The 26,574-nt window shown below is 44.2% G+C and overlaps 1 protein-coding gene across 1 annotated transcript in view; it reads right to left on the bottom strand.

The window, feature by feature from the left end:
• The window catches only part of LOC137537158 (zinc finger protein 91-like), a 93,973-nt gene that overhangs the window by 52,852 nt on the left and 14,547 nt on the right, over positions 1 to 26,574 (bottom strand). Inside the window, exons 3-4 of the mRNA XM_068259281.1 lie at positions 19,077 to 21,153; positions 1,416 to 1,816 (exon numbers count right to left, since the gene is read on the bottom strand). Of these exons, the coding sequence (XP_068115382.1) occupies positions 1,416 to 1,816; positions 19,077 to 21,153 (2,478 nt within the window). The remainder of the gene's footprint in view (positions 1 to 1,415; positions 1,817 to 19,076; positions 21,154 to 26,574) is intronic.

Genomic DNA, 26,574 nt, shown 5'->3' with positions numbered 1-26,574 from the left:
GGATGTAATGAGGCATAAACATACTATGTACACAGGGAATGTGAGAAGTAATAGGGGTGTGATGTGTGTAATGTGACTGCACAGTGTGCCTGTAATGAGGTATAAACACACTATGTACACAGGGAATGTGAGAAGTAATAGGGGTGTGATGTGTGTAATGTGACTGCACAGTGTGCCTGTAATGATGTATAAACACACTATGTACACAGGGAATGTGAGAAGTAATAGGGGTGTGATGTGTGTAATGTGACTGCACAGTGTGCCTGTAATGAGGTATAAACACACTATGTACACAGGGAATGTGAGAAGTAATAGGGGTGTGATGTGTGTAATGTGACTGCACAGTGTGCCTGTAATGAGGTATAAACACACTATGTACACAGGGAATGTGAGAATAGGGGTGTGCCTGTAATGAGGTAAAAACACACTATGTACACAGGGAATGTGAGAAGTAATAGGGGTGTGATGTGTGTAATGTGGCTGCACAGTGTGCCTGTAATGAGGAATAAACACACTATGTACACAGGGAATGTGAGAGGTAATAGGGGTGTGATGTGTAATGTGACTGCACAGTGTGCCTGTAATGAGGTATAAACACACTATGTACACAGGGAATATGAGAAGTAATAGGGGTGTGATGTGTGTAATGTGACTGCACAGTGTGCCTGTAATGAGGTATAAACACACTATGTACACAGGGAATGTGAGGAGTAATAGGGTGTGATGTGTGTAATGTGACTGCACAGTGTGCCTGTAATGAGGTATAAACACACTATGTACACAGGGAATGTGAGGAGTAATAGGGGCGTGATGTGTGTAATGTGACTGCACAGTGTGTCTGTAATGAGGTAAAAACACACTATGTACACAGGGAATGTGAGAAGTAATAGGGGTGTGATGTGTAATGTGACTGCACAGTGTGTCTGTAATGAGGTAAAAACACACTATGTACACAGGGAATGTGAGGAGTAATAGGGGTGTGATGTGTGTAATGTGACTGCACAGTGTGCCTGTAATGAGGTATAAACACACTATATACACAGGGAATGTGAGGAGTAATAGGGGCGTGATGTGTGTAATGTGACTGCACAGTGTGTCTGTAATGAGGTAAAAACACACTATGTACACAGGGAATGCGAATAGTAATAGGGGTGTGATGTGTGTAATGTGCCTGCACAGTGTGCCTGTAATGAGGTATAAACTTCCTCCACAGAGCAAGAGAATATACTCCAAAGTCATCAGGGTGTCTACACGGTTATTGTTAGTAAGCTGTTAACAAATGAAATCAAGAGAGAGAGTTTTAAATGACAAAATGTAACAGGAGTACATAGCATAACCCCTAATATGGCCAGTCTGTGAGCAGTGACACTGTCATAATAACTAAAGATGTTTAATATTTAATGTTGATAACTCACCTGTTCTGCTCTCAGTAAGAGGGTCCTCCTGTCGATCACTCTTCACATATATCTCTTCTTTTTTAATTACTCTTATTAAACCCTCCATAGACTGCTGATCACTCCTCACATACGTCTCTTCTTCTTCCTCTTTAATTGTCTTTATCATGTCACCCTCCTCCACAGACTGCTGATCACTCCTCACATATGTCTCTTCTTCTTGCTCTTTAACTGTCAACATCATGTCACCCTTCTCCATAGACTGCTCATCACTCCTCATATACATCTCTTCTACTTCCTCTTTAATTGTCCCCATCATGTCACCCTCCTCCATAGACTGCTTATCACTCCTCACATACGTCTCTTCTACTTCCGCTTTAATTGTCCCCATCATGTCGCCCTCCTCCATAGACTGCTGATCACTTCACTCTTGTTTTTTGAGCTCAGATCTCAATTCTGGAAAGGATTCCAAATTATATATTTAAGATATTAGCACTAATCAACAGAGTACAGAAAATAACATAATTTGTTAGAAAGTAATAATATCCCATAAGCTGTGGTCTCCTGCACATACAGTACCACAGTCCTCTCTCCCAGTGTGCCTTGCTCACCATCTGGTGCTTCTCTCCTCCTCTCCAAGCACACCCTAATCTGTACTAATCCCCCCCCCCCATACCCATGTCTGTACTACTCCCTCCACTGCTCCCCCATACCCATGTCTGTACTACTCCCTCCACTGCTCCCCCATACCCATATCTGTACTAATCTTCCCCACTGCTCTCCCATACTCATGTCTGTACTAATCTCCCCACTGCTCCCCCATATCCATGTCTGTACTAATCCCCCACTGCTCCCCCATTCACATGTCTGTACTACTCCCCCCACTGCTCTCCCATACCCATGTCTGTACTAATCTCCCCATTGCTCCTCCATACCCATGTCTGTACTAATCCCCCACTGCTCCCCCATACACATGTCTGTACTACTCCCCCCACTGTTCTCCCATACCCATGTCTGTACTAATCCCCCCACTGCTCCCCCATACACATGTCTGAACTACTCCCCCCACTGCTCTCCCATTCCCATGTCTGTACTAATCTCCCCACTGCTCCCCCATATCTGTACTAATCTCCCCACTGCTCTCCCCATATCCATGTCTGTACTAATCCCCCACACCGCAATGTATACTGCATCCTCTACAATGCCCAACAAATATACATTTGCTGATATAAGAAGAATCATACAATTACTTCTTCCAACAACGTCTCCTCTTCAGTTCCTGTAACTTATTCCCTGCTGCGGCACATTACTTCCTTTCTTTGGCACAATAACTTCCTGTTTGTGTGATTGCCATCTTGTGGTAAACTAGCTAACTGCATCCTTTGTTTGTGAAATCACCTGCATTCAGCCAGCTAATATTATTATCATCATTACTATAATTTTCTGCTGCTGCACAACAGCCTCATCTACAGACACATCACATATATTATTAAACTAATTGAAAATACTAATTATTATTATTATTAGTCACAGCCCTGTTTCTAGGGGCGTGCCAGCTGTGCGACCGCCCTGAGCGTTGTGAGAGAGGGGGTAGCCGCGACCTCACTGGGACTGTGCGGCGGGGAGGGCGGCCTGACTTCTCCCTCGCGTCCTCTCCCCGGGGCTATCCTCCATGCTCCCCCTCTCAGACAGTCACCGGCACGGTGCGTGCTTCAGGAAAGTAAGGCATAGAGAGAGGCTGAGCACACAGGCAGAGCCAGATTAAAGGCCAAATGGGGCCCTAAGCAAAGTAACAGATTCCCCCCTCCACCATAGCCAAGTATAATTGTCCCCAGTGAGGGCCGGATTTACCATAAGGCACTATAGGCAAATGCCTATAGGCGCCTTAAGGGGGAAAAGGCGGCACCTGAAAGTCCCCCCTGCATGATCGGAGAGCAAGATGACTAACCTGGCCCACCCCATACCGCCTACAGCGCAATGCCAGGTATCCCCCTGCAATTGACAGGATCTCCGGCGGCTGCTGTGTGCCTCACGCAGGACGTCAGGAAGCAGCACTTCCAGTGGCGTAGCTAAGGAGCTGTGGGCCCCGATGCAAGTTTTACAATGGGGACCCCTAACACTCTATACATAACAATTGATACGGTGCACCAAAACCTGCCAATGGCAACTACAGTGTCAGAGGTGCAAGAAAGGAATGGGGAACAGATTGTTAATGATTCTTACTATTCAAAGCATCTATAGAAGTGATTATTATGAGCACAGGACCAATAGAAAGCTAATATTGCAGTTGAGGGAGGGCCCCGATGCAGTCACAACTTCTGCAACCCTTATTGCTACGCCCCTGAGCACTTCAGTTGTGTGCAGGCTCTAGTAGTCATCGGGGGGCAGGAGGCGTGCACTGACCTGGCTTTATTTTCCTATTCTGGCTGCCGGGAACTATTAGGGGGAGCTACCACCATAAAGTCTGTGGAAGGGGGGAGGCAGAGAGCAGAGCTAGGCTGAATACTAGAAGCCTCGTTTCCACCCGTTCTTTTTAACATGGTGCAGGGCTGGAAAGTAAGTGACAGGCAAGGGGCTGTGGCAGAGAATGCTGTGACAAATGGCTCAGGTCTCAGGAGAATAGCTACACAGTGTGTAGGCTACAGTTCTGCTTAACCCCCAGTTCGCCCCCCCCCCCCATCTCTATTGGTGCAGTCTGTGCCCGGGGGTCTTTTGAAGATTACAGTGCCGTCCATGCCATTCCTTCTGCACTTACATCACAGGACCAGCGTGCAGTTACAAAGACTACTTGGATTGCAGCCAGTTACCCGTGAGAGTAAGTGACTGATCCCTAATGCAGAGGCTTGGGACCTATGAACCTCGCCCTCCTTTTCCTAGCAGAGACTACAATACTCCCTCCGTCTGAACAGTGTCCCCTGCCCAGGCAATCCTGTCATGCTGCTCGGTGTTTCCATAGTGTGACAGGCAGCTGTCACCTGACCTGATGATTGCTGCTTTGATTCCGCATAGCGACCCTCTTGTGGCCGGGAGACTGACCACTGCGCATCCAGTCGCCAGGAGCATTCTGCACATGCATAGTTAAGAATTTTTTTGTACTGCACATGCGCAGAGCAGGTGTCAGAGGGTTTTTGCGGAGAAATGGAGGATCGCTTTGTGACAGCGTGGGCACAGGGCGGCTGCAGGGGGCTGGTAGAAGCCTTAGGTCAGTTAAAGTCTTTTTTTTTTTTTTTAAGTAATTCAGTTACGGTTCACTTTAAAGATAACCCTAGGCAGAATTTTTAAATCTTAATAGGACCCAGAGGCCTGTCATGTGCACAATGACATGCCTATGTGTCCTATCCTATCGCCGCTGCTAATCCCCCCTGGCTCTGCTGTCCCCCCTGAAAATATCACCAGGCTTGCGACAATCTGCTTGTCGCTAGCCGTTGTGTTTACTTGAGGCTTGTCAATCAGCCTCCTTCACATTGCCGCCTCCATTACAGGCTCACCTTGCTGCTCCTCGCCTCTGCTAGCTTCCTTCAATTGGATGCCAAGCCACGACCCAGGAAGTACTTCTGATTGGAGGAAGCTAGCAGAGGCGGGGAGCGTTGGGGGGAGCCTGTAATGGAGGTGGTAATGGGAAGAGGCTGATTGACAAGCCTCAGGTAAACACAACAACTAGTGACAAGCAGATTGTCGCTAGTGTTGGGCGAACAGTGTTCGCCACTGTTCGGGTTCTGCAGAACATCACCCTGTTCGGGTGATGTTCGAGTTCGGCCGAACACCTGATGGTGTTCGGCCTTTTAGTTCGGGTTCGCCCGAACTGCTCAATGCCCGGCCGAACAGGGCCCCTGTTCGGCCGAACAGGGCTCTGTTCGGCCGAATACAGCCCCCCTATGGGGTCGCAGGCATAAGGGGGGAGCATGCCCCGATCGCGGGGGGGGGGGGGTCGGAAATTCCCCCCACCCCCTCCGCTAGCGCTCCCCCCTCTGCCCGCTTCCCCATAAAAAAGTTTGCGTAAAGTTAAATAGTACTGGTGGTGGCTGCTGCAGTGGCTGGCTGGCAGTGGTGTGAGTGAGGAGGAGGAGTCCGAGTAGGACGCGTTGAGGCCGGGCAGCGGGCGGTTCAGCGGTAGTACCCTTGTGGTACTTCCGCCCTTTCTCTGACCTCACGTCCTCTACGTGATGACGCATACGAGGGTACGCGTCACGCGTACCCTCGTATGCGTCATCACGTAGAGGACGTGAGGTTAGAGAAAGGGCAGAAGTACCACAAGGGTACTACTGCTGAACCGCCCGCTGCCCGGCCTCAACAAGTCCTACTCGGACTCCTCCTCCTCACTCACACCACTGCCAGCCAGCCACTGCAGCAGCCACCACCGGTACTATTTAACTTTACGCAAACTTTTTTATGGGGAAGCGGGCAGAGGGGGGAGCGCTAGCGGAGGGGGTGGGGGGAATTTCCGACCCCCCCCCCCCCGCGATCGGGGCATGCTCCCCGCTTATGCCTGCAACCCCATAGGGCCCCCAAAAGCGGCATGTTCGGGGGAGTTCAGGGTTCGGCCCGAACATGCCGAACATCTGGCCCATGTTCGGCGAACGGACCCGAACCCGAACATACAGGTGTTCGCCCAACACTAATTGTCGCTAGCGTGGCAATATTTTCAGGGGGGGCAGCAGAGCCAGGGGGGACTAGCAGCAGCAATAGGAGACAGAGGCATGTCATTGTGCACAAAGCATGCCTCTGAGTCCTATTAAGATTTAAATATTGTGCCTCGGGTTCTCTTTAAGGACTGATAAGGCTCCTATTATAATAATTGTCACCTGTATGGATCAAGCTCAATCCTTAGCAGAGCCAGAACAAGGGGATTGCCTTGTGAGTGTGGCCTGTGCTGATGGGCGGGTCTTAGGGCGCCAGAACTTCTGTGCCTTTAGGCTCCAGAGCTGTAAATCCAGCCCTTTCCCCAGTATAGGTAGCCAGCTACAGGTGTCCCCAGTATAGGTAGCCAAGTCTATAGGTTTCCCCAGTTTAGTTAGCCAGGGCTATAGGTGTCCACAGTATAGGTAGCCAGGTCTATAGGTATTTCCAGTTTACGTTGCTAGGTCTATAGGTGTCTCTGGTTTAGGTAGCCAGGTCTATAGGTGTGCCCAGTTTAGATAAGCAGGTCTATAGATGTCCCCGGTTTAGGTAGCCAGGTGTATAGGTGTCCCCAGTTTAGGTAGCCAGGTCTATAGGTGTCCCCATTTTAGGTAGCCAGGTCTATAAGTGTCTCCAGTAGCCTGGAATGGGGAGAAGCGGGGAGGGGCACAGCCTCCCCCCCCCCCCCTCACCTGGGGTCCCCTTCCACGCTCCCACTCCAGAATGCAGCGAAGCAGCGGCAGCGTGGAATGACTTACCTCTTCAATTCCAGGTGCCGGAGCTCTGCGTGCCGTTGGTCTGGTCTTCTCTGTTGTCCAATGCTGCTCTCACAGGATGTACAGTGAGAGCAGCATTGAACAATGGAAAAGACCAGACCAGCGGCTTGCAGAGCTCCGGTGCTTGGAACCAGGAAATGGAAAGTCATTCCCTGCTGCTGCCGCTGCACTGCATTCTGGAGAGGGGAGCTTGGAGGGGGGGGGCCCTAGGTGAGGTGGGCTGCCCCCCTCCCCTCTGCTCACTGCTGCCCCCCTTCCTGCACTGTGCCCCCTCCTGTTCCGGCCGGTTCTGCAGTGCTTATGGGGCCCCAAGTACCTGCTTCAGCTGCCTGGATAATCCAGCCCTGCACACAGGCTCAGCACTCCTCTCTTGTGTCCTGTCCGACAAACAGCCTATTTAGCTTGTTGTGAGTTGTACAAAACAGCTCTGCACTATCCCGGGACATCCACAAACACATGAGAGCAACACACTGGCCAGGAAGGACCCAGCTCTCCTCTGCAGGCTGACTAGTAAGTGCCTCTTTCTCGGTGTTTAAAAAATTCTATTTTAATGATTTTTTTCTTTTCTTTTAGTTTACATGATTCAATTCAAGCATTAATAATCTGATGTGATAATTTTCACTAATTGCAGTTATATAAATAACTATTAAGCTGTTTATTTATTCTGACCAAATGTTGTAATATTTGTATGGTAATTGTGCCAATAAAATACTGTATTTTTTCCAGTCAGGCACTTCCTAGTCAGCCTGCAGATGAGAGCCGGGTCCTTCCTGGAAACTGCTGTGTAGCTCTCATGTGTTTGTTGAATTCTGCTTCCTGTGTTATTCTGAAGTCGGGATATATAATCACTGTCTCCTCATCGCCTGCACCACATTTACTGAGAACTGTACACAGGAGCCAACATTATCATCTGCAAGCTACTGGTGAGAGTGTGTGTAGAATAATGCTTTCCAGAACTTGGAGCTGAGCAGCTGGAAAGAGATCATGGAAGTTCCTAAATACCCTTCTGTGCAGGCAGGCAGGAGATCCCCATTCTATGACTGGGTGACTGCAGTGCTGCATTTATCCAACAGGTAGGAGATCCCTGCTCTGGGATTGGGTAGTGACTGCAGTGCTGCATTTATCCAACAGGTAGGAGATCCCAGTTTTGGAACTGGGTGACAGCAGTACTGCATTTATCCAACAGCAGGACATCCCCATTCTAGGACTAAGTAAGTGGAGTGCTGCATTCATCCAACAGGTAGGAGATCCCTGTTCTGGAATTGGGTAGTGACTGCAGTGCTGCATTTATCCAACAGGTAGGAGATCCATGTTTGGGGACTGGATGACTGCTGTGCTGCATTTATCCAACAGGCAGGAGATCCCTGTTCTGGCACAGGGTGACTGCTGTGCTGCATGTATCCAACAGATAGGAGATCCTCGTTCTAGGACTGGGTGACTGCAGCTATCCAACAGGCAGGAGATCCCCGTTCTAGGACTGGGTGACTGCAGTGCTGCATTTATCCAACAGGCAGAAGATTCCTGTTATGGGACTGGGTGAGGGAAGTGCTGCATTTATCCAAAAGGCAGGAGATCCCTGTTCTGGGACTGGGTGACTGCAGTGCTGCATTTATCCAACAGGCAGGAGATACCTGTTCTAGGACTAAGTGAGTGGAGTGCTGCATTTATCCAACAGGCAGGAGATCCCTGTTCTGTGACTGGGTAGTGACTGCAGTCCTACATGTATCCAACAGGTAGGAGATCCCTGTTCTGGGACTGGGTAGTGACTGCAGTGTTGCATTTATCCAACAGCAGCACATCCCTGTTCTGGAGCAGGGTAACTGCTGTGCTGCATGTATCCAACAGATAGGAGATCCCCGTTCTAGGACTGGGTGACAGCACTACTGCAGCTATCAAACAGGCAGGAGATCCCTGTTGTGGGACTGGGTGACTGCAGTTCTGCATTTATCCAACAGGCAGGAGATTCCAGTTCTGGGATGGGGTGAGTGGAGTGCTGCATTTATCCAAAAGGCAGGAGATCCCTGTTCTAGGACTGAGTGAGGGGAGTGCTGCATTTATCCAACAGGCAGGAGATACCTGTTCTGAGACTGGGTGACTGCAGTGCTGCATTTATCCAACAGGCAGGATATCCCTGTTTTGGAACAGGGTGACTGCTGTGCTGCATGTATCCAACAGATAGGAGATCCCTGTTCTAGGACTGGGTGACTGCAGTACTGCAGCTATCCAACAAGCAGGAGATCCCCGTTCTGGGACTGGGTGACTGAAGTGCTGCATTTATCCAACAGGCAGAAGATTCCTATTATGGGACTGGGTGAGGGAAGTGCTGCATTTATCCAAAAGGCAAGAGATCCCTGTTCTGGGACAGGGTGACTGCTGTGCTGCATTTACCCAACAGCAGGAGATCCCTGTTCTGGGACTGGGTGAGTGGAGTGCTGTATTTATCCAACAGGCAGAGATGCCTGTTCTGGGACTGGGTGAGTGGAGTGCTGCATTTATCCAACAGGCAGGAGATCCCTGTAATGGGACTGGGGAAGCACAGTGCTGCATTTATCCAACAGACAGGAGATCCCTGTTCTGGGACTGGGTGACTGCAGTGCTGCATTTATCCAACAGGTAGGAGATCCCTGTTCTGGGACTCGGTGACTGAAGTGCTGCATTTATCCAACAGGCAGGAGATCCCTGTTCTGGGACTCGGTGACTGAAGTGCTGCATTTATCCAACAGGTAGGAGATCCCTGTTATGGGACTGGGTGAGTGCTGCATTTATCCTACAGCAGGAGATCCCTGTTTTGGAACAGGGTGACTGCTGTGCTGCATGTATCCAACAGATAGGAGATCCCCATTCTAGGTGTTGCGCCAGTACACACATGCTGCCAGGTCACAGAGTATGGGCACCGGAGGATGACGAGAGCACACAGGGAGGAGCGCACTGTACTGTGTGACCTGGAGGTGATACGCCAGTACACCTATGCTGCCAGGTCACAGAGGTTGGGCATCGGAGGATGACAAGAGCACTCAGGAAGGAGCGCATTATACTGTGTGACCAGAAGGTGTTACTCCAGTACACGCATTCTGCCGGGTCACAGAGTATGGGACCTGGAGGATGACGGAAGCACACAGGAAGGAGCGTACTGGCCAAACAGGTGTGCGTAAGCAAGCGCTGGAGAGAGCAGTATCCGCAGGGTGGACACCATTAGGGCCCTGTACTGGAACCTCGGGTACATACTACTGTTCTCCCTGACCTTCCAACCACCAAAAAACCCCATCCTGTTCAATCCATAATGTTAATCATTTTCAGACAGAATTAGATCAAAATTACAATTGGGCAGCATGTAAAGAAAAAAAAAGGAAAAAAATCATTATTTCTCAGTCTTCAGCCATTATAGTTTTACAATAATAAATATTACTGTAATTAAAACCCACAAATGTTTTTTTGCCTATTTGTCCCGGTTATCATGCCATTTAAATTATGTCCTTATCACAATGTATGGTGACAATATTTTATTTGGAAATAAAGGTGTATTTTTTCAGTTTTGCATCCATCACTAATTACAAGCCGTTATTTTCAAAAAATGACAGTAATATACCCTCATGATATACATATTATAAAAAGTTGAGTCTCTAAGGTAACTTTTTATGTATTTTTTTAAAATGTCACTTTTTTCTTTTATTAACCACCATGGCGTTACACTTATTGTGGCCGCGGGTGGCTTTTAAAAAAAAAAATGTAATTTTTTAGTGTATATAGCAATAGGCTAGCTACACTCTCCCCCTAAGTCCCCTGGCACTGTGTCCCCCCCCCCCCCTCCGCCGGCGATATTTACCTTGCCGAGATCCCAATGGCCGAGAAGACTTCCGGCATAGCTTCAGGTGTTGCTATGGCGATGATTGGACATGACGTCTGACATCATCGACGTCATGCGCAGTTCCGATTGCCGCCATAGCGACCCCTGGAGGAGAGCTTCGGGGGGGGGGGGGGGTTAAGCAAAAAACAGCGATCGGGGGGATCAGAGCGGGCCGGCGGCGATCGGAGGAGTGATGTAGGTAGCCTAGTGCTAGCTACACCCCCTCTGAAAATTTGGTGCAGAAAGACCCTCCAGGGGCTGAGCAATCCACCGTGGCGATAATGGACAAGCTGAGCTCGTCATCACCACCAAGGTGGTTTAATTATTTTATTTTGGTAACTATGTAATAGGAGGTAAGGGGTTAATTAATTAGGTATTTTATGTATTTTTATTTTAATGGGATGTATGTAGCTGCAATTGTACTATTTGGTCACTAGATGTCCCTCCCCACACACATACTTTATTCCTATTGTTTACTGTGTACTGCATACATGCGTTATTATGCATGTATACCTTACGTTCACTTTTGACCCGACATTGACCAGACATTCACTTAGATCGATGAATAGGAACTGAGTTCCCATTCATTGATCTGTGTACTAACAAGCAGCAACAAGAAAACATGCGGGAGCATGCATAGCGCTGACACGGCAATGTACGTATATCAATGCCCCTGGAACAAGAACAGGACTCCCGCGGGGTATAGATAATGTCAATATTCAATAAAAGGTTGAAAAAAATAATAATTTTCATCAAGATCAATTTTTCAGTTTTTCTTCTGATTGGATGTGTTGGAAAAATCACATAGAAAAATGTAAACAGCGAAAGTTTTATTTGATTGTTTGATAGGAAAATCGTTCATAAGTGTATGGTATATTGGTTCAAGTGGAAGAATCGATCAGATTTCTCTGGTCGAAAAAAAAAAAAATACATGAATACATGAAACCTTTACATTATTTCATACACAGTAATATTGTGAATTTTTGTTTTACAACACGTGAAATTATGGGGAACTTTTTTTTTCATTAACTTTTTTACTTTCCTGAAAAGGTTCATTAACTTTTCTCTTTACTCCGTTTCTCCTTCATTCTTTCCCTCTCTCCCTTTAAACACCCCTCTGTAACCTTCCCAATGGCTGTTAGTTACCCAAAGCTTCAGGCTGGATATAAAATACCAAACATCTTACTTGTTTTACTGCATGTGTTATCCTTAGTGATTAGACATTTTATAAGGTATTTAATTCACAAGTTTGTTATTTACATCACAATGCATACGTGGTATGGGAACCATGTCAGCTAATGGCTTTGCAGCCTTCAGTGGCCGTCCTCCAGCGCTGGACAATGCCATCATCATAGTTTGATCAAACACCTAATCTTTATTATAGAATCCTGTGTATGCCTACATGTGCTTTTATACCTTGTAGTCCCCCCCCCCCCCCCCCTACTCCTCAGACTGACTCCTCCACTTCATGTACCCAAGCTCACCTAGCTTAGGAGACAGGGGGGGAAGGGGTTTGTCCATAATTCTTACTTCCAAAACACATGTACAAACATTCAGACACCATTCATCCTTACGGTTTGGTCTCATCCGCGACTCCTAAATACAAACACACATACGTAAACATTGTCCCCAAGCCACCGCATTGTCCTGTATTTACCCCCTCTCCAACCATTTCACACCTTACATCTGCCTTTCACTGCATTTACAAGAGCCACTGGTTAAAGTGAACCTCCAGATTAAAAATCTACTCAGCAGCACTGAAAAGGCTTGGTGTTTCTTTAACAGTTTCACAGCATCAGAACTTTGTTTTTCTTACCCAAGCCTCATTTTTAGCTGCACAGAAGAAAGCTACCGGGGCATTTTTCCCCTGATGCTGATGCAAAGCATAATGGGATTTCTGATGTTTTTGTTGTTCTCGTTCTGCTGTTTTGATGCAATTTGTTTTTTAAATTTTGCATTTGAGATTTGAAGCCTAGCGCACACAGCTGGGAGGGGTGATCAGGACATAGGACAGTTGGAACTGTGTCTCATGCTCTCTGTCATCTCCTTTCAACCAAAAAGATGGCTGCCCCCATGAAATCACAAACATTTGCCTGTTTTTTTTTTTTTAAACAGGGTGGGTAAGAGATATTACCTATCTATTTTAATTAACACAACTAATGTAACTTAATGACACTATGTTTGTTTAGGCTGAGATTCCCCTTTAAGAAACAAAAGAATGGCACCAGAGCTAGCAGCCGGGGTCTGTGCTTCCCACCCTGGGATCACGCACTTCCCAATATGTGCACTCACACAGCGACAGTCCACATGCATGAGAAGAGAGAGAATGAGGCACCGCAACCGCCATGCGGCGTGCAAACACCTCCCCAGAAGCAAGCAAGGTGATTTCACTAACCTCGGAGTAAGCGCCCACACACAAAACAGCTGAGAGGCTCACCAACCCCTACCACCTATCCCTGTATCCTGATAACCCTGGTCTGACCCCTTGCCTATTTATCCCCTTGCCTTTGGATCCTGATTCTGTACTTCGTGGCTCTCCTGGTTTTGATACTGCATTTTGTTCGGATTTGCTCTTGATTTGTGATTTGGTACTGCTTGCTTTTAGTTGTATATTGTGTATATAGTTTTGTCATTGTTGGCTATTTAGGTGTGTGTGTGTGTGTGTGTGTGTGTGTGTGTGTGTGTGTGTGTGTGTGTGTGTGTGTGTGTGTATATTATCTGTTTGATCACCTTTTCAATGCTGTACATATTGCACATTATTTTTTAATAGAAAGCACTGTTGCTATATCTGGTTAGCTAGCTCACTGCAGTAAGGATCCCTGGTTTTGCACAGAAGTATTAGACAGTGTTTTCCTGAATGAAGCATTCCCTGGTTGGGATGTATGCAACGGCCTGGATTCACAAAGGGCTGTGTTATAAAAAAAAATCAGGTCATTAAAATATTGCATTTGGGGTTGATTCACTAAAAGAAATAGCATGAGTAACCTCCTGTTACTCGCACTATTTCATCAGCGCACCTTGTTTGCACACTACGCACGCGTAATCAACCCCAGTGACAGGAGCGCATGCTATGCTGTAACTTTACGCCCGCTCCACTTCTCCCGCCCTGAGCCCTTTCAGGTCCAATCACTTTAAAGGACATGATACCCGCACTCTGATTGGCCCAATAGGCTGCCTGTCACTTGTTCCGTTCTCTCTGCTCCACTGCTTGTTTCTCCAGAGAAGCCTTTGCAACCTATCAACATCAATCAGCGGGACTTGCAGGAGACAGGGGCTGTTTCTATTGGTTCTGCTCCTGTCAGTCATAGCTCCCTCTGCTTCTGTGAGTCACGGCTCCGCACAGTCTCTACACTGTCTCTGCACTGTTTTCGGCACATCTGAGCTGCCAGTAATGTTTCTGGGCTTTACCGCATGTTCTAAACTTTATGAATTGACATTTATTGACTTGTATTGAGGTATTTACCGCACAAGTCAGTAATTTACCTCACTGCTCAGGAATTTCAGCTTTTCACGCGGTAACTGATTTTATGAATTGCCATTTTCCTAAGTGCTCGGTAAAGTCAGCTGTATTCTGCATTACAGCATGCGGGAATGCTTTATGAATCAAGGCCAATGATTTCATATGTGACATTATGTAGCTTGTGTTTTAGGAGAATGGTTTATTATTGAAAGATCCTTTTCCCAGCAGGTGAGGGGTACCTCCATGGGGGCGGCATGTGCTCCAAATTATGCCTGTATACACACCATAGATTACAGATACAGAGGGGCAATGAGATATAAATGATTCAAGTTGATGTAAATGTAGATAGTTTGAAAATGGACCAATCGTATCTCACCTCATCATTATTCAATTTGGCCCATTTTCAAGCTGCATACATTTCTATACAAATGTTTGATGAATTTTGCATTAACTACAGGTAATAGTACATCTTACAGTCCATGCAGAGGAACAGAACACGTCACACTGTGGGAACAATATACAGCTGATATTCAGCACATTATCCAGAGGAATAACTTTATTAGCAGCTTTACTCACAGGAGAGATACTTGGAGATGCATCAGATTTCCATTCTAATAGGATTTATTTTGTTACATATTATTATTATTATTATTATTTAGTATTTATATAGCGCCGACATATTACGCAGCGCTGTACAGTGTATATATATATATTGTCTTGTCACTAACTGTCCCTCAAAGGAGCTCACAATCTAATCCCTACCATTGCCATATGTCTATATTATGTAGTGTAAGTACTGTAGTCTAGGGCCAATTTTAGAGGAAGCAAATTAACTTATCCCTATGTTTTTGGAATGTGGGAGGAAACCGGAGTGCCCGGAGGAAACCCACGCAGACACGGAGAGAACATACAAACTCTTTGCAGATAGTACCCTGGCTGGGATTCGAACCAGGGACCCAGCGCTGCAAGGCGAGAGAGCTAACCACTACGCCACCGTGCTGTTACATAACACAGAATCGTTTCCAGCAACAGCTTCCCACATTTGTCTATAGCAGTGACTGTAACACATATAACAATAACCTGTCCCCCTCTCCACATCAGATTTCCTGTATCTCACCTCCAGCCCAATCACCTGTATCCAATCATCTCCTAATTTACATGTGGGGCGCAGCACTGAGGCATTGGGGTGTCTATAGCAGTGACTGTAACACATATAACAATAACCTGTCCCCCTCTCCACCCCAGAATTCCTGTATCTCACCTCCAGCCCAAACACCTGTATCCAATCATCATCTCCTAATTTACATTTGGGGTATATCTGCATTATTTGTGCTGGAGTATAATATGACCTGGGAATACATCTGACTCCTAATACCTTATCTATTCCTGCTATCATATTTATAGTATTATCATGTAAAATAGTTGCCAATCTTGCTCTATGAGGGCGTAACAATATAGATCTATAACGTTACCCCTAAAATTATGTAGAGAAATCAGGAGATCCCTGGAAGATCCCATCACAGTCACAGTGATCCAATCTCTCTGAATATCAGTCCTGAGTGTGTCCAGCGTAATTGTGATCCAGAGGTGGATAGTATTGTTTACAATCAATATCTTCCTAGGAGACTATATTTTAAATGTGTTTAACGATTTTGCTTGTTTGTTCAATAAAGTTTGATATTTTAATATTAAGATCCAAAGTGTCCCGGTGATATTATTCTTCTATAGCTCAGTTAGGTCTCTCTTTTCTTTTTTGTAATAGGAAGATAAATTCCTCTCTTCTTATCTTAATGGATGTGTCAGTTTCCACATTAGCGGAACTACCTGTATGTTAAAGTCTGGACTTTCTGTGGCTACTGTGAGGTCGGCTTCATCAACACACAAGAATATAATTGATGCTATTCCTCTATAAAATGAAGACAATGATTCCAGTCTGTGCATATAACTATAATGTATTCCCCTTATTATATACAGAGTATACACTAATAATAAGCAGTGACTGATAGGACTGTAATGCCTCTAGCAATAACATATAGTAACATGTCACAGTAACATATAACATAGAATTGGTGATCAGAATGTGACTCCCAGCCATGCAGCTACACACAAAGCTCAGTGTTCTCCCCAGGCTCTTTTATCCGGGTGCTCCACCCGGCTATTTTTGGTGACAACCCTGCTGTTATCTGCTCTGCTCACCTCATGCTCTGCTGTAAGCAGAGAAGCGCCAGCCTTGCATTCTCTCCTCTCGCCCCAATCGGCTATTTTTTCATACCACTCGGCTGGAAAAGAAGTCTGGGGAGAACAATGAAGCTCATCACAGATGCATCCGCTACCTTATCAAGCTGAATATGCAGAGAATCTTTACACCTTGTGGAGATGGCAGAACAGATTGTCGGCGGACAGTTTTTCGCATTTAACGCATTTTTTTTTGTAAAAAAAATGTGCGTTCGTATTTTTTACATTAAAGTCGCTGGCTGCCCCTGAAACCCCACGCGGCCCGGGCTTCGCATTCTGGCTCATCCCAGCCTGCATGGGGGACAAGGGGTTAAAGAGGCTCGGGAAGCTCTTTTTAAAAAAAATATTTCCTACACTCTGAACATACATATTAACCGCTTAAGTCGACGGCCATTATAAGATTTCCCACACTCAGAATAAGAACTTTAAAATAGATTTTCTCCAAAACTATGAGCACTTTTTGAATTTTTTCCCTCTTTTTCCTACTGTCCTCTTTAGCATACCCCAGAAATGTGGTGTTTCTAGCACCTATGGGGACTTTGCTATTAACCGCTAAATAAGGCGGCTGTTCATCTGCCATTTAAGTCTATGGAGCCCGCTGCGAATGCCCGCTTCATGAACATTTGTGGTAAATTCACATTTCCAGTACTGAATGCAAAATTTGATGTTCACTGCAACACTAGTGGTAGACTGACCCTTCTGCTTCAGACCCTAATGCATTGCAACAGGCCACACCTTTTGATTCAGACCATAATGCATTGCAACAGGCCACACCTTCTGATTCAGACCATAATGCATTGCAACAGGCCACACCTTCTGATTCAGACCATAATGCATTGCAACAGGCCACACCTTCTGATTCAGACCATAAATGCATTGCAACAGGCCGAGCTTTCTGATACAGACCAAAATGCATTGCAACAGGCTGAGCCTTCTGATTCACCCATAATGCATTGCAACAGGCTGAGCCTTCTGATTCAGACCATAATGCATTGCAACAGAACGAGCTTTCTGATTCAGTCCCTGGAAAATTCTTTTTTCGCATATATTATTCTGATGCACTCGTTTTGAATGAAAAGCACCACATTTTAAAGCTATCTTTAAAGGAAAGTCATCTAAGCAGATAATGCATAGTATGTGTAGTAATGATGTTATACAGAACTTTCCTGGAGTCTCACATTCTAATTTTCATGGAGTTAAATTATGACTCTGAATTGTGCACAGCAGCCACATCAGTGTGATGTAAATTCTAAGTCATTCAGCTCCCAACAAATAATTGTCTTTTCAACAATCTCTTGTGATCAGGAGTGTCTGTAAAGCCAGAAAAAAGTGTTTTGGCTTTTATGTACTTTTCAGGAGAGCTGTGGCTTCATGAAACTGCAGACCCTGTCTTATTTGCATAGATAAAGCAGCTGGTTTATTAGCCCTTACAATGAAAAAAAAAAAAAAAGTTCAAACTAGGCTGGGTACTATGTATACCCATGTCTACCTCATTATGTCACCCTTCTGCTGAGCTTCTGCTCAGCATCCCATTCAAACGCTGCGGTTTTGTTTTTTGTTTAAATGCCAGCGTTTAACAGCTAAGTTTTTAACGTCTTTTGAAGGCTTTCAGGAGAGTGTTGCATTTTCTGGGCTTTTGCAGGAAGTGAGTGTAGGGAAAGGGCTATTGTTGGCTTTCATTGGCATTCAGTGGCATCAAAACCAATGGCAGCAACAGCAAATGACTTCTAAAAGCTGCATGTTGCTTTTGGCGAGACTGCCAGGTTTTCATGAAAGTCTGCAAAAGCTCCTACTAAACGCTCCCATTCACTTGCATGGGACAGCACTAGATCCCTAAAAACATTACTTTTAAAACAACCACATTTAACCACTTCACCTCGAAGAGTTTTTCCCCTTTTTTTGCTAAGAATTATTTTTTTGAGAGGAAAAATAGGAAAGAAATTCATTCTTTCTCAGTTTCGGCCATTACGGCTTTAAAATAATACATGCTTATATAATTAAACTCCACACATTTTATTTGCCTATTTGTCCCGGTTATTGCAATATTTAAAAATTTTCTCTAATACAATGTATGGCGCCAATATTTTATTTGGAAATAAAGGTGCATTTTTTCAGTTTTGCCTCCATCCCTAATTAGAAGCCCATAATAAAAAGTAACAGCAATATACCCTCTTTACATACATATTAAAAAAAATTCAGTCCCTAAGGTAACAATTTGATTTTTTTTTTTAATTTGTAATTTTTTTTTCAAAAAAAATAAAATAAAATAAATTGATAACTATTGGGGAGTGTGCGAGGTCAGGGGTTAATTTAAAATGTAAAAAGTAGGTAAAAAGGGATCCTAAAAATAGATATTTTACTATTTGGCCACAAGATGTCCTCATCGGTGACTTCTCTATGCATAGTATTAGTGCGCAATCAAGAAGCACTTCATGGACTGTCTTTATGAATGAAGGCGCCGTCTAATAACTGTGTTCCCATTCATTGATCTAGCGGCTACCAATTGGCGGCAGTAACGAGCGAGCGTGGGCGGGATGGGGGGTTTGAGCGGGAACTAATGGAGGGACGAAGTAGCTAGGCATTTTGCAGGGACGTAGTTACTCATACCGGGGGGGGGGGGGGGGGGGGGGGGGGCAGTGGTTAATGCCAGTAAAATGTCCATGTGGACCAGCCCTTACTCACAAAATATTTCCCATACTCAGCCCATAAATAAGGCTTCACACCAGTGTGAGATCTCTTATGCATTCCACTACAAAACATTCCCTACACTCAAGCATGCATAGGGCTGCTCCCTAGTGTGAGATCTCTCATGTCTAACAAGGTTTCCTTTTTGTCCAAAACATTTCCCACACTCAGCACACGAATAGGGCTTCTCACCAGTGTGAGTTCTCTCATGTGTGACAAGGTCTGATTTAGTCCCAAAACATTTCCCACACTCAGCACACGAATAAGGCTTCTCACCAGTGTGAGATCTCTCGTGTCTGTCAAGGTTTCTTTTTTGTGTAAACCATTTCCCACACTCAGCACATGAATAGGGCTTCTCCCCAGAGTGAGATCTCTCATGACTGACAAGAGGTGATTTCTGTGCAAAACATTTCCCACACTCAGAACATGAATAGGGCTTCTTACCAGTGTGAGTTCTCTCATGTGTGGCAAGGTATGATTTAGTCCCAAAACATTTTCCACACTCAGCACATGAATAAGGCCTCTCACCAGTGTGAGATCTCTCATGTCTGACAAGGTTTCCTTTTTGTCTAAAACATTTCCCACACTCAGCACATGAATAGGGCTTCTCACCGAAGTGAGATCTCTCATGTGTGACAAGGTTTGATTTACGCCCAAAACATTTCCTACACTCAGTACATGAATAACGCTTCTCACCAGTGTGGGATCTTTTATGTGTCTTAAGATTTGATTTATGTGCAAAACATTTCCCACACTCAGCACATGAATATGGCTTCTCACCAGTGTGACATATTTCATGTCTGACAAGCTGTGACTTACTAACAAAACATTTCCCACACTTAGCACATGAATAAGGAATCTCACTAGAATGAAATCTCTTGTGTCTCACAAGCTGTATTTTACAGCTAAAAAATTTCCCACACTCAGCACATGAATACAGTTTCTCACCAGTGTGAGTCCTCTCATGTGTGACAAGGTGTGATTTACGCCCAAAACATTTCCCACACTCAGCACATGAATAGGGTTTTTCTCCAGTGTGTGTTCTCTCATGTGTGAGAAGTTCTGAGTTAGTCCCAAAACATTTCCCACACTCAGCGCATGAATAAGGCTTCTCACCAGTGTGAGATCTCTCATGTACGGCAAGACTTCCTCTCTCTCTGAAACACTTCCCACACTCAGCACATGAATATGGCTTCTCGCCAGTGTGACATCTTTTATGTGCAGTAAGGCTTGATTTCTGTGCAAAACATTTCCCACACTCAGCACATAAATAGGGCTTTTCACCAGTGTGGGATCTCTCATGCGTGATCAGGTTTGATTTTTGTACAAAACATTTCCCACACTCAGAGCATGAATAGGGCTTCTTGCCGGTGTGAGTTCTCTCATGTGTGACAAGTTCTGTTTTAGTCCCAAAACATTTCCCACACCCAGCACACGAATAAGGCTTCTCACCAGTGTGTAATCTCTCATGTGCGACTAGGTTTCCTTTTTGTCCAAAACATTTCCCACACTCAGCACATGAATAAGGCTTTTCACCAGTGTGAGTTCTCTCATGTGGGATAAGTTCTGATTTAGTCTTAAAACATTTCCCACAGTCAGCACATGAGTAAGGCTTCTCACCAGTGTGAGATCTCTCATGTGTGATAAGGCCTGCTTTATGTGCAAAACATTTCCCACACTCAACACATAAATAGGGCTTTTCCCCAGTGTGAGTTCTCTTATGTGAGACAAGTTCTGATTTAGTCCCAAAATATTTCCCACATTCAGCACATGAATTAGGCTTCTCTCCAGTGTGAGATCTCTCATGTATGACAAGCCGTGACTTCCATACAAAACATTTCCCACACTCAGCACACGAATAGGGCTTCTCACCAGTGTGAGATCTCTCATGTCTGACAAGCCGTGATTTCCATACAAAACCTTTCCCACATGTGGAACAGGAATAAGACCCCCCAGCAGGTTGAGAGCTGTACTGGGTATGAGGCCCCTCAGGGTTAGACAGGTGAGAGGAGTCTGGGGGAATATTTGGGGTAACCAGGATATCTGCAGGAGACTCTTGTCCAGTGACATCACCATCCGTTGTACAGTCTGTGGATACCGAGAGATGAGTCTCTGAGAGGTTCCTGATGCCTGGACTCCGCCCTGCAAATAGAGAAACATCATCACTTCCTGTTAGAGAATTCTTTTTTTTTTTTTTTTACAAATCATTTTAATGATTTTAACAAAGCCGTAAGGCCAACTATACAACACTTAACCATAGATAGAATACAGAGAAGGTTGAATGCATACAAAACAGCTCGACATGTTAACCATTTATGCCGCACGGATGTGAGCTTCATGTCCGCAATGGCAGCTGTTAGAGCCGCAGGGACACGCTAGTCACGTCCCTGCAGTTTGGGGGGTTTGCAGGCGATCGCACTGTTGCTGGGAGCAGGGGGGGGGGATTGGCTGCAGGAGACAAAAGTCTCCTGTGCCAATCCGAGCATGTCTGCCGAGAATGAACACTGTATTTGTTTAAAAACAGTGTTCATGCTTACATAGAATATCTCTGCGCTATCTCCTGCAACTAATTTCTGCCGCCCGATCATTAAATTTATGAATGGAAACAATGTTCCCATTCAATATCTCCCCGCCGGCAATGTGATCACAGATTTCGATGGAACCTGCGTCACTTCCTTAGTTACAATGTGACAACACATTGTATCCTAATTAGCGTACAAAGTACGCTAATAGGATTTTTGCTCAGCGGGGACATCTTGTGGCCAAATAGTAAAGTACACCTACTGACTTTAGGGAAGAAAAAATATATGAAATAATGGGCTAAAAATTAGTGATGGATTTAAAACTGAAAAAATGCACCTTTATTTCCAAATAAAATATTGTCACCATACATTGTACTAGAGATATAATTTTAACGTTGCAATAACCGGGACAAATGGCCAAATAAAATGTGTGGATTTTAATTATGGTAGCATGAATTATTTTTAAACTATAAGGCTGAAACCTGAAAAATAATGCATTTTTTTCAATTTTGTTTTCTTATTATTCCCATCACAATGCATTTAGAATAAAATAATTCTTAGCATAATGTACCACCCTAAGAAAGCCTCTTTGGTGGCAGAAAAAACAAGGTATAGATCATTTCATTGTGATAAGTAGTGATAAAGTTATTGGGGATTGAATGGGAGGAGCGCTGACAGGTGAAAATTCCTCTCGTCCGTAAGGTGAAAAATACCGGCGGGCTGAAATGGTTAATATGGCATCATATCACAATGAAAGAATATTTGACAATTATACAATAAACATCATATAATCAATGTCATGTAATGTACTAAGATAAGTGGTGCAACTGATCATGGAATATTGTTGCAGAAGACTATTTAGCTGCATGCTAGGTAGAGGATAGAGGGGAGTAGGTAAGGAGAAGAAGAAAGAAAGATTAGTAAGGATGAAGGAGAAGAAGAAGAGAGGAAGAGGAAGAAGAGAGGAAGAATAAGAAGAGGAAGAGTCTCCAGGTCGCTACCCCAACCACACATCTCAGGTGCAAGTGCTAGTATCTGTAACATAAGGTTCCACGGGAATGAGATTGTTTTCTTGGTGTTTAGGAATCTATGGGAATCTCTGATGTTAATTCCGGATGGTCAAGCCAGTGAGCCCAAATTTTATCAAATTTTGTTGGGCAATTCCTGCTTAACCTTCCTTGCAGTAAGCCCGAGCTGAGCTTGAGCTATGCCGCGTAGGAGGATTTCTCAGGCCCTGCTGGGCCGATTTGCATCATTTTTTTTTTTGCTACACGCAGCTAGCACTTTGCTAGCTGCGTGTGCACTTCGATCGCCCCCGCTCGGCGCACTGCGCCGCCCCCCCCCCCCCCCCAGACCTCGTGCGCTGCCTGGCCAATCAGTGCCAGGCAGCGCTGAGGGGTGGATCGGGACTCCCTTTGACGTCACGATGTTGATGACGCCACCCCGCCCGTCGCCATGGCGACGGGGGAAGCCCTAATGGAAATCCTGTTCAGAACGGTATTTCCGGACGGGCTTGATCGTTGGAGGCGATCTAAGAGGGTAGGGAGATGCCGCTGCAGAGCGGCTGTCATGTAGCTAGCGCTAGGCTAGCTACAGGTTTAAAAAAAAAAAAAAATATTCAAAAATAGCGCTGCGCTGCCCCCTGGCGGTTTTAATTAACCACCAGGAGGGTTAAATATGTCATTTTGTATAATGGAAGTATCCCGTTAACATTTTTTTCCAATAGTTTGTCGATGGGCCAGCATTACCCTTCCAGACTCTAAGTATTTCTCTCCGAGCGTAGAGGCATAGTATCTTGATCAGATATTGGGAGTGTTTACTAGATGTAGTCTCACCTAATATCCCCAGCAAGGTTTTTTTTTTTGTGTAAGTGTTAGATGTAGAGATAATCTATTATTGATTACTTGAAAGACATCAGACCAAAAGTTAAGGATGATTGGGCAGGACCAAAACATGTGTATAAAGGTGCCATCTTCATTGTTACATTTCGGACATGTCGCGCTGTTAGCGTGAGAAATATTGTGCATCTGTACTGGTGTCATATAGGATCTATGTAGAAATTTGGTCTGTATTAGTCTCTCTCTACAGCAGATCGGTATTTTTATAAATTCGTCTAGGATATCTTCCCAGTCTTGATCGTCTATGTCAGGGACATCTATGTTCCATTTATTTTTACAATTTAGAGGCCTTGTGTTTCTGTGTTGATCAATTCATAATATATAGTGGTTTATCTAATGTTTTACTCATCAACGTTGTTTCTAAGTGACAGGATTCCATATGGGACACTTTACCGCCCGGGAATTGGGAACCAAAGGCTTTTGGAACCAAAGTATTTGGAGATAGCGGAAGTACATAGTGTTTTTTAAAGAATAAGTTTGTTTAAGTTGATTAAATGTAAGGAGCTTCCCATCCTCAACTATATGGTGTAGCGCTTTTATTCCATATTGTGTCCACAGTAGTGGATCCGGAATCTCCATAAAATGGGTTAAGTTAGGGTTATCCCAAAGAGGAGAATGCAGAGGTAAGTAGTTACCTCCTCCCTTAAGACGGATCATATCAAGCCAAATTCTCACAGTAGTGGCCATTGGCATTGTAATTCTACCATCACTGCCTGTGCCTCTGAATACTAATAGAGTTCATCTCTCATAAGATCCCAAACGGGCAGCTTCCATGGCAACAGCTGGATTGTATGCATCTTGGGAGAACCACCACTGTACAGAGACTAGTATTGCTGCACAGTAGTAGAGGTACAGGTTTGGGAGAGCTAGTCCACCTTGATCACTAGGTAACTGAAGCGTGTTCAATGCAATTTTGGGGGGTTGGTCCTGCCATATGAAAGAGGTTATATGGGACTGTAAAGTATGAAATAATTTTTTAGGAATTATTATGAGCGATTGGCGAAACATAAACAGAAATTCAGGTAAGAATTTTTTTTTTCAAAGATTTATGCGTCCAATCAGGGAGAGTGGGAGGTTTCTCCAGACCAGAGCTTTCTGCTTAAAATTATTTAGTATGGGGTTTACATTTAATGTAAAAAAATCTGTGACTTGTGCTGTAATATTTATACCGCGATATCTAAACTCTTTAACCCATTTAAGGGGATAGGGAGATGTAGGTTTAGTAAAGTCATCAATTTGCATCATTACCAATTTCCCATGATTGATCTTCAAGCCTGAGTACACTCCAAATGTATGTATTAAGTCTAGTGCTACCGTTAGGGATTGTTCTGGGTCTCCTAGGTATAGAAGGGTGTCGTCTGCGTAAAGCGAGATACGTTCCTCGACAGAACCAATTTGTATACCTTGTATTAATACAGAAGATCTGATTAATATAGCCATTGGCTCTATGGCAAGAGCGAATAAGTAAGGCGAAAGCGGGCAACCCTGAAGGGATTGGAAATAACATTTCCTGTTTTAATACGGGCCTTGGGGGAGTTATAGAGGGCTCCAATTCAAAGCCAAAAGGAAGGGCCATTCCATGGAGTCGATGGCTTTCTCTGTATCTAGAGAAGCCACCACTTGGCGTCCTGAAGCAGTGTCTGGGATGGAGATATTAGTATATAAACGGCATATGTTTATATCTGTGCCTTTCTGCGGCACAATCACCTTTTGAAAATATTCTAGTATATTGGGCTTCAGCTAATAACATTTTATGTTCAAGTGATGAAATAACTTGCCTTGTATTTTCCGTGTTTTTTAATAGCAGAGGTATATTTACCCCTAATAACAGCCTTCTCAGCATCCCAAACCACCCTTTCCGGTGCAGTGTCCGTATTAACATCCCAATATTCATTTATATCTGTTGCTATTTGTTCTTGAATTTGGGGATTGTTAATATAGAATCGAGATACCCTCCAGAGTCGGTCTTTGGGTTTAAGGCTAGTTGTGAGGGATATCAGAACAGGGGCGTGGTCTGAGAGTCCCACTGGGAGAATCTCAATTTTATTTATTTGTGGCAATAGGGTGCTTGAGCCAAAGGGAGTGTCAATTCTGGACATGGATTTATGTACAGCAGAGTAACAGGTGTATTTGATTTGCGTGGGAAATTTCTATCTCCAAATATCCTGAAGCTGTAGTGCCTCTGCCCATGTACTAAGGTCTTTCTCAGGACGTGATGAGGGCATGGGTCCATCTAGGTGAGTGTTAAGTGTCATGTTAAAATCTCCCATAATTAATATTCTATCACACTGCCACATAGCTGCTCTTGTCATTATTTCATATAAAAGTTGTGTGTCAGGAGGGGGAGGTAAGTATATCGCTATATATATATATATATATATATATATATATATATATATATATATATATATATATATATATATATATATATATATATATATATATATATATATATATATATATATATATATATATATATATATATATATATATATATATATATATATATATATATATATATATATATATATATATATATATATATATATATATATATATATATATACCTTTATCATCATTCTAGGAGTTTAGAATCTTTAAGGCCAGAAACCCACTAGGAGCGATTTTCTGAGTGATTTGCGATTTGAAAACTCTTGCTAATGTAATGCTATGGGTGTGATCCCACTTGAGCGATTTGATTTGATAAAAATCCCCCATGGCATTGCATTAGCCAGAGCTTTTTCAAATTGCTAGTGATTAGAAATCGCTCCTAATAGGTTTCTGGCCTAAGGGTATATTTTTTTTGTATCAGAATTGAGACACCCCTAAAATAGGTTGTGTAGACTGCATGATAATGATGGCCCACTCACGGCCTCTGCGATGCCCTAATTTTCCCCCCCAGTTAAATGCGTCTCCAATAAAATGCAAATTTGAGGGTTGTGAGTTTTGAGAAATTTAAATACTAAAGATCTCTTAACTTTAGATCCCAAACCACGGACATTCCATGATGTACAATCAAGAGTTGTCATTATGAGCGATTATATAAATTCCACAAGTAAGGAGTTTAGCTAAATAAAAAAATCTATTCCCATCAACAACCACATACAGGGGTTGGACAAAATAATGGAAACGCCTAACATTTT

Source organism: Hyperolius riggenbachi, chromosome 10, assembly GCF_040937935.1.
Source record: "Hyperolius riggenbachi isolate aHypRig1 chromosome 10, aHypRig1.pri, whole genome shotgun sequence".
NCBI lineage: Eukaryota > Metazoa > Chordata > Amphibia > Anura > Hyperoliidae > Hyperolius > Hyperolius riggenbachi.
Note: the sequence above shows the minus strand (reverse complement) of the source record. Positions and strands in the feature narration are given on the sequence as shown.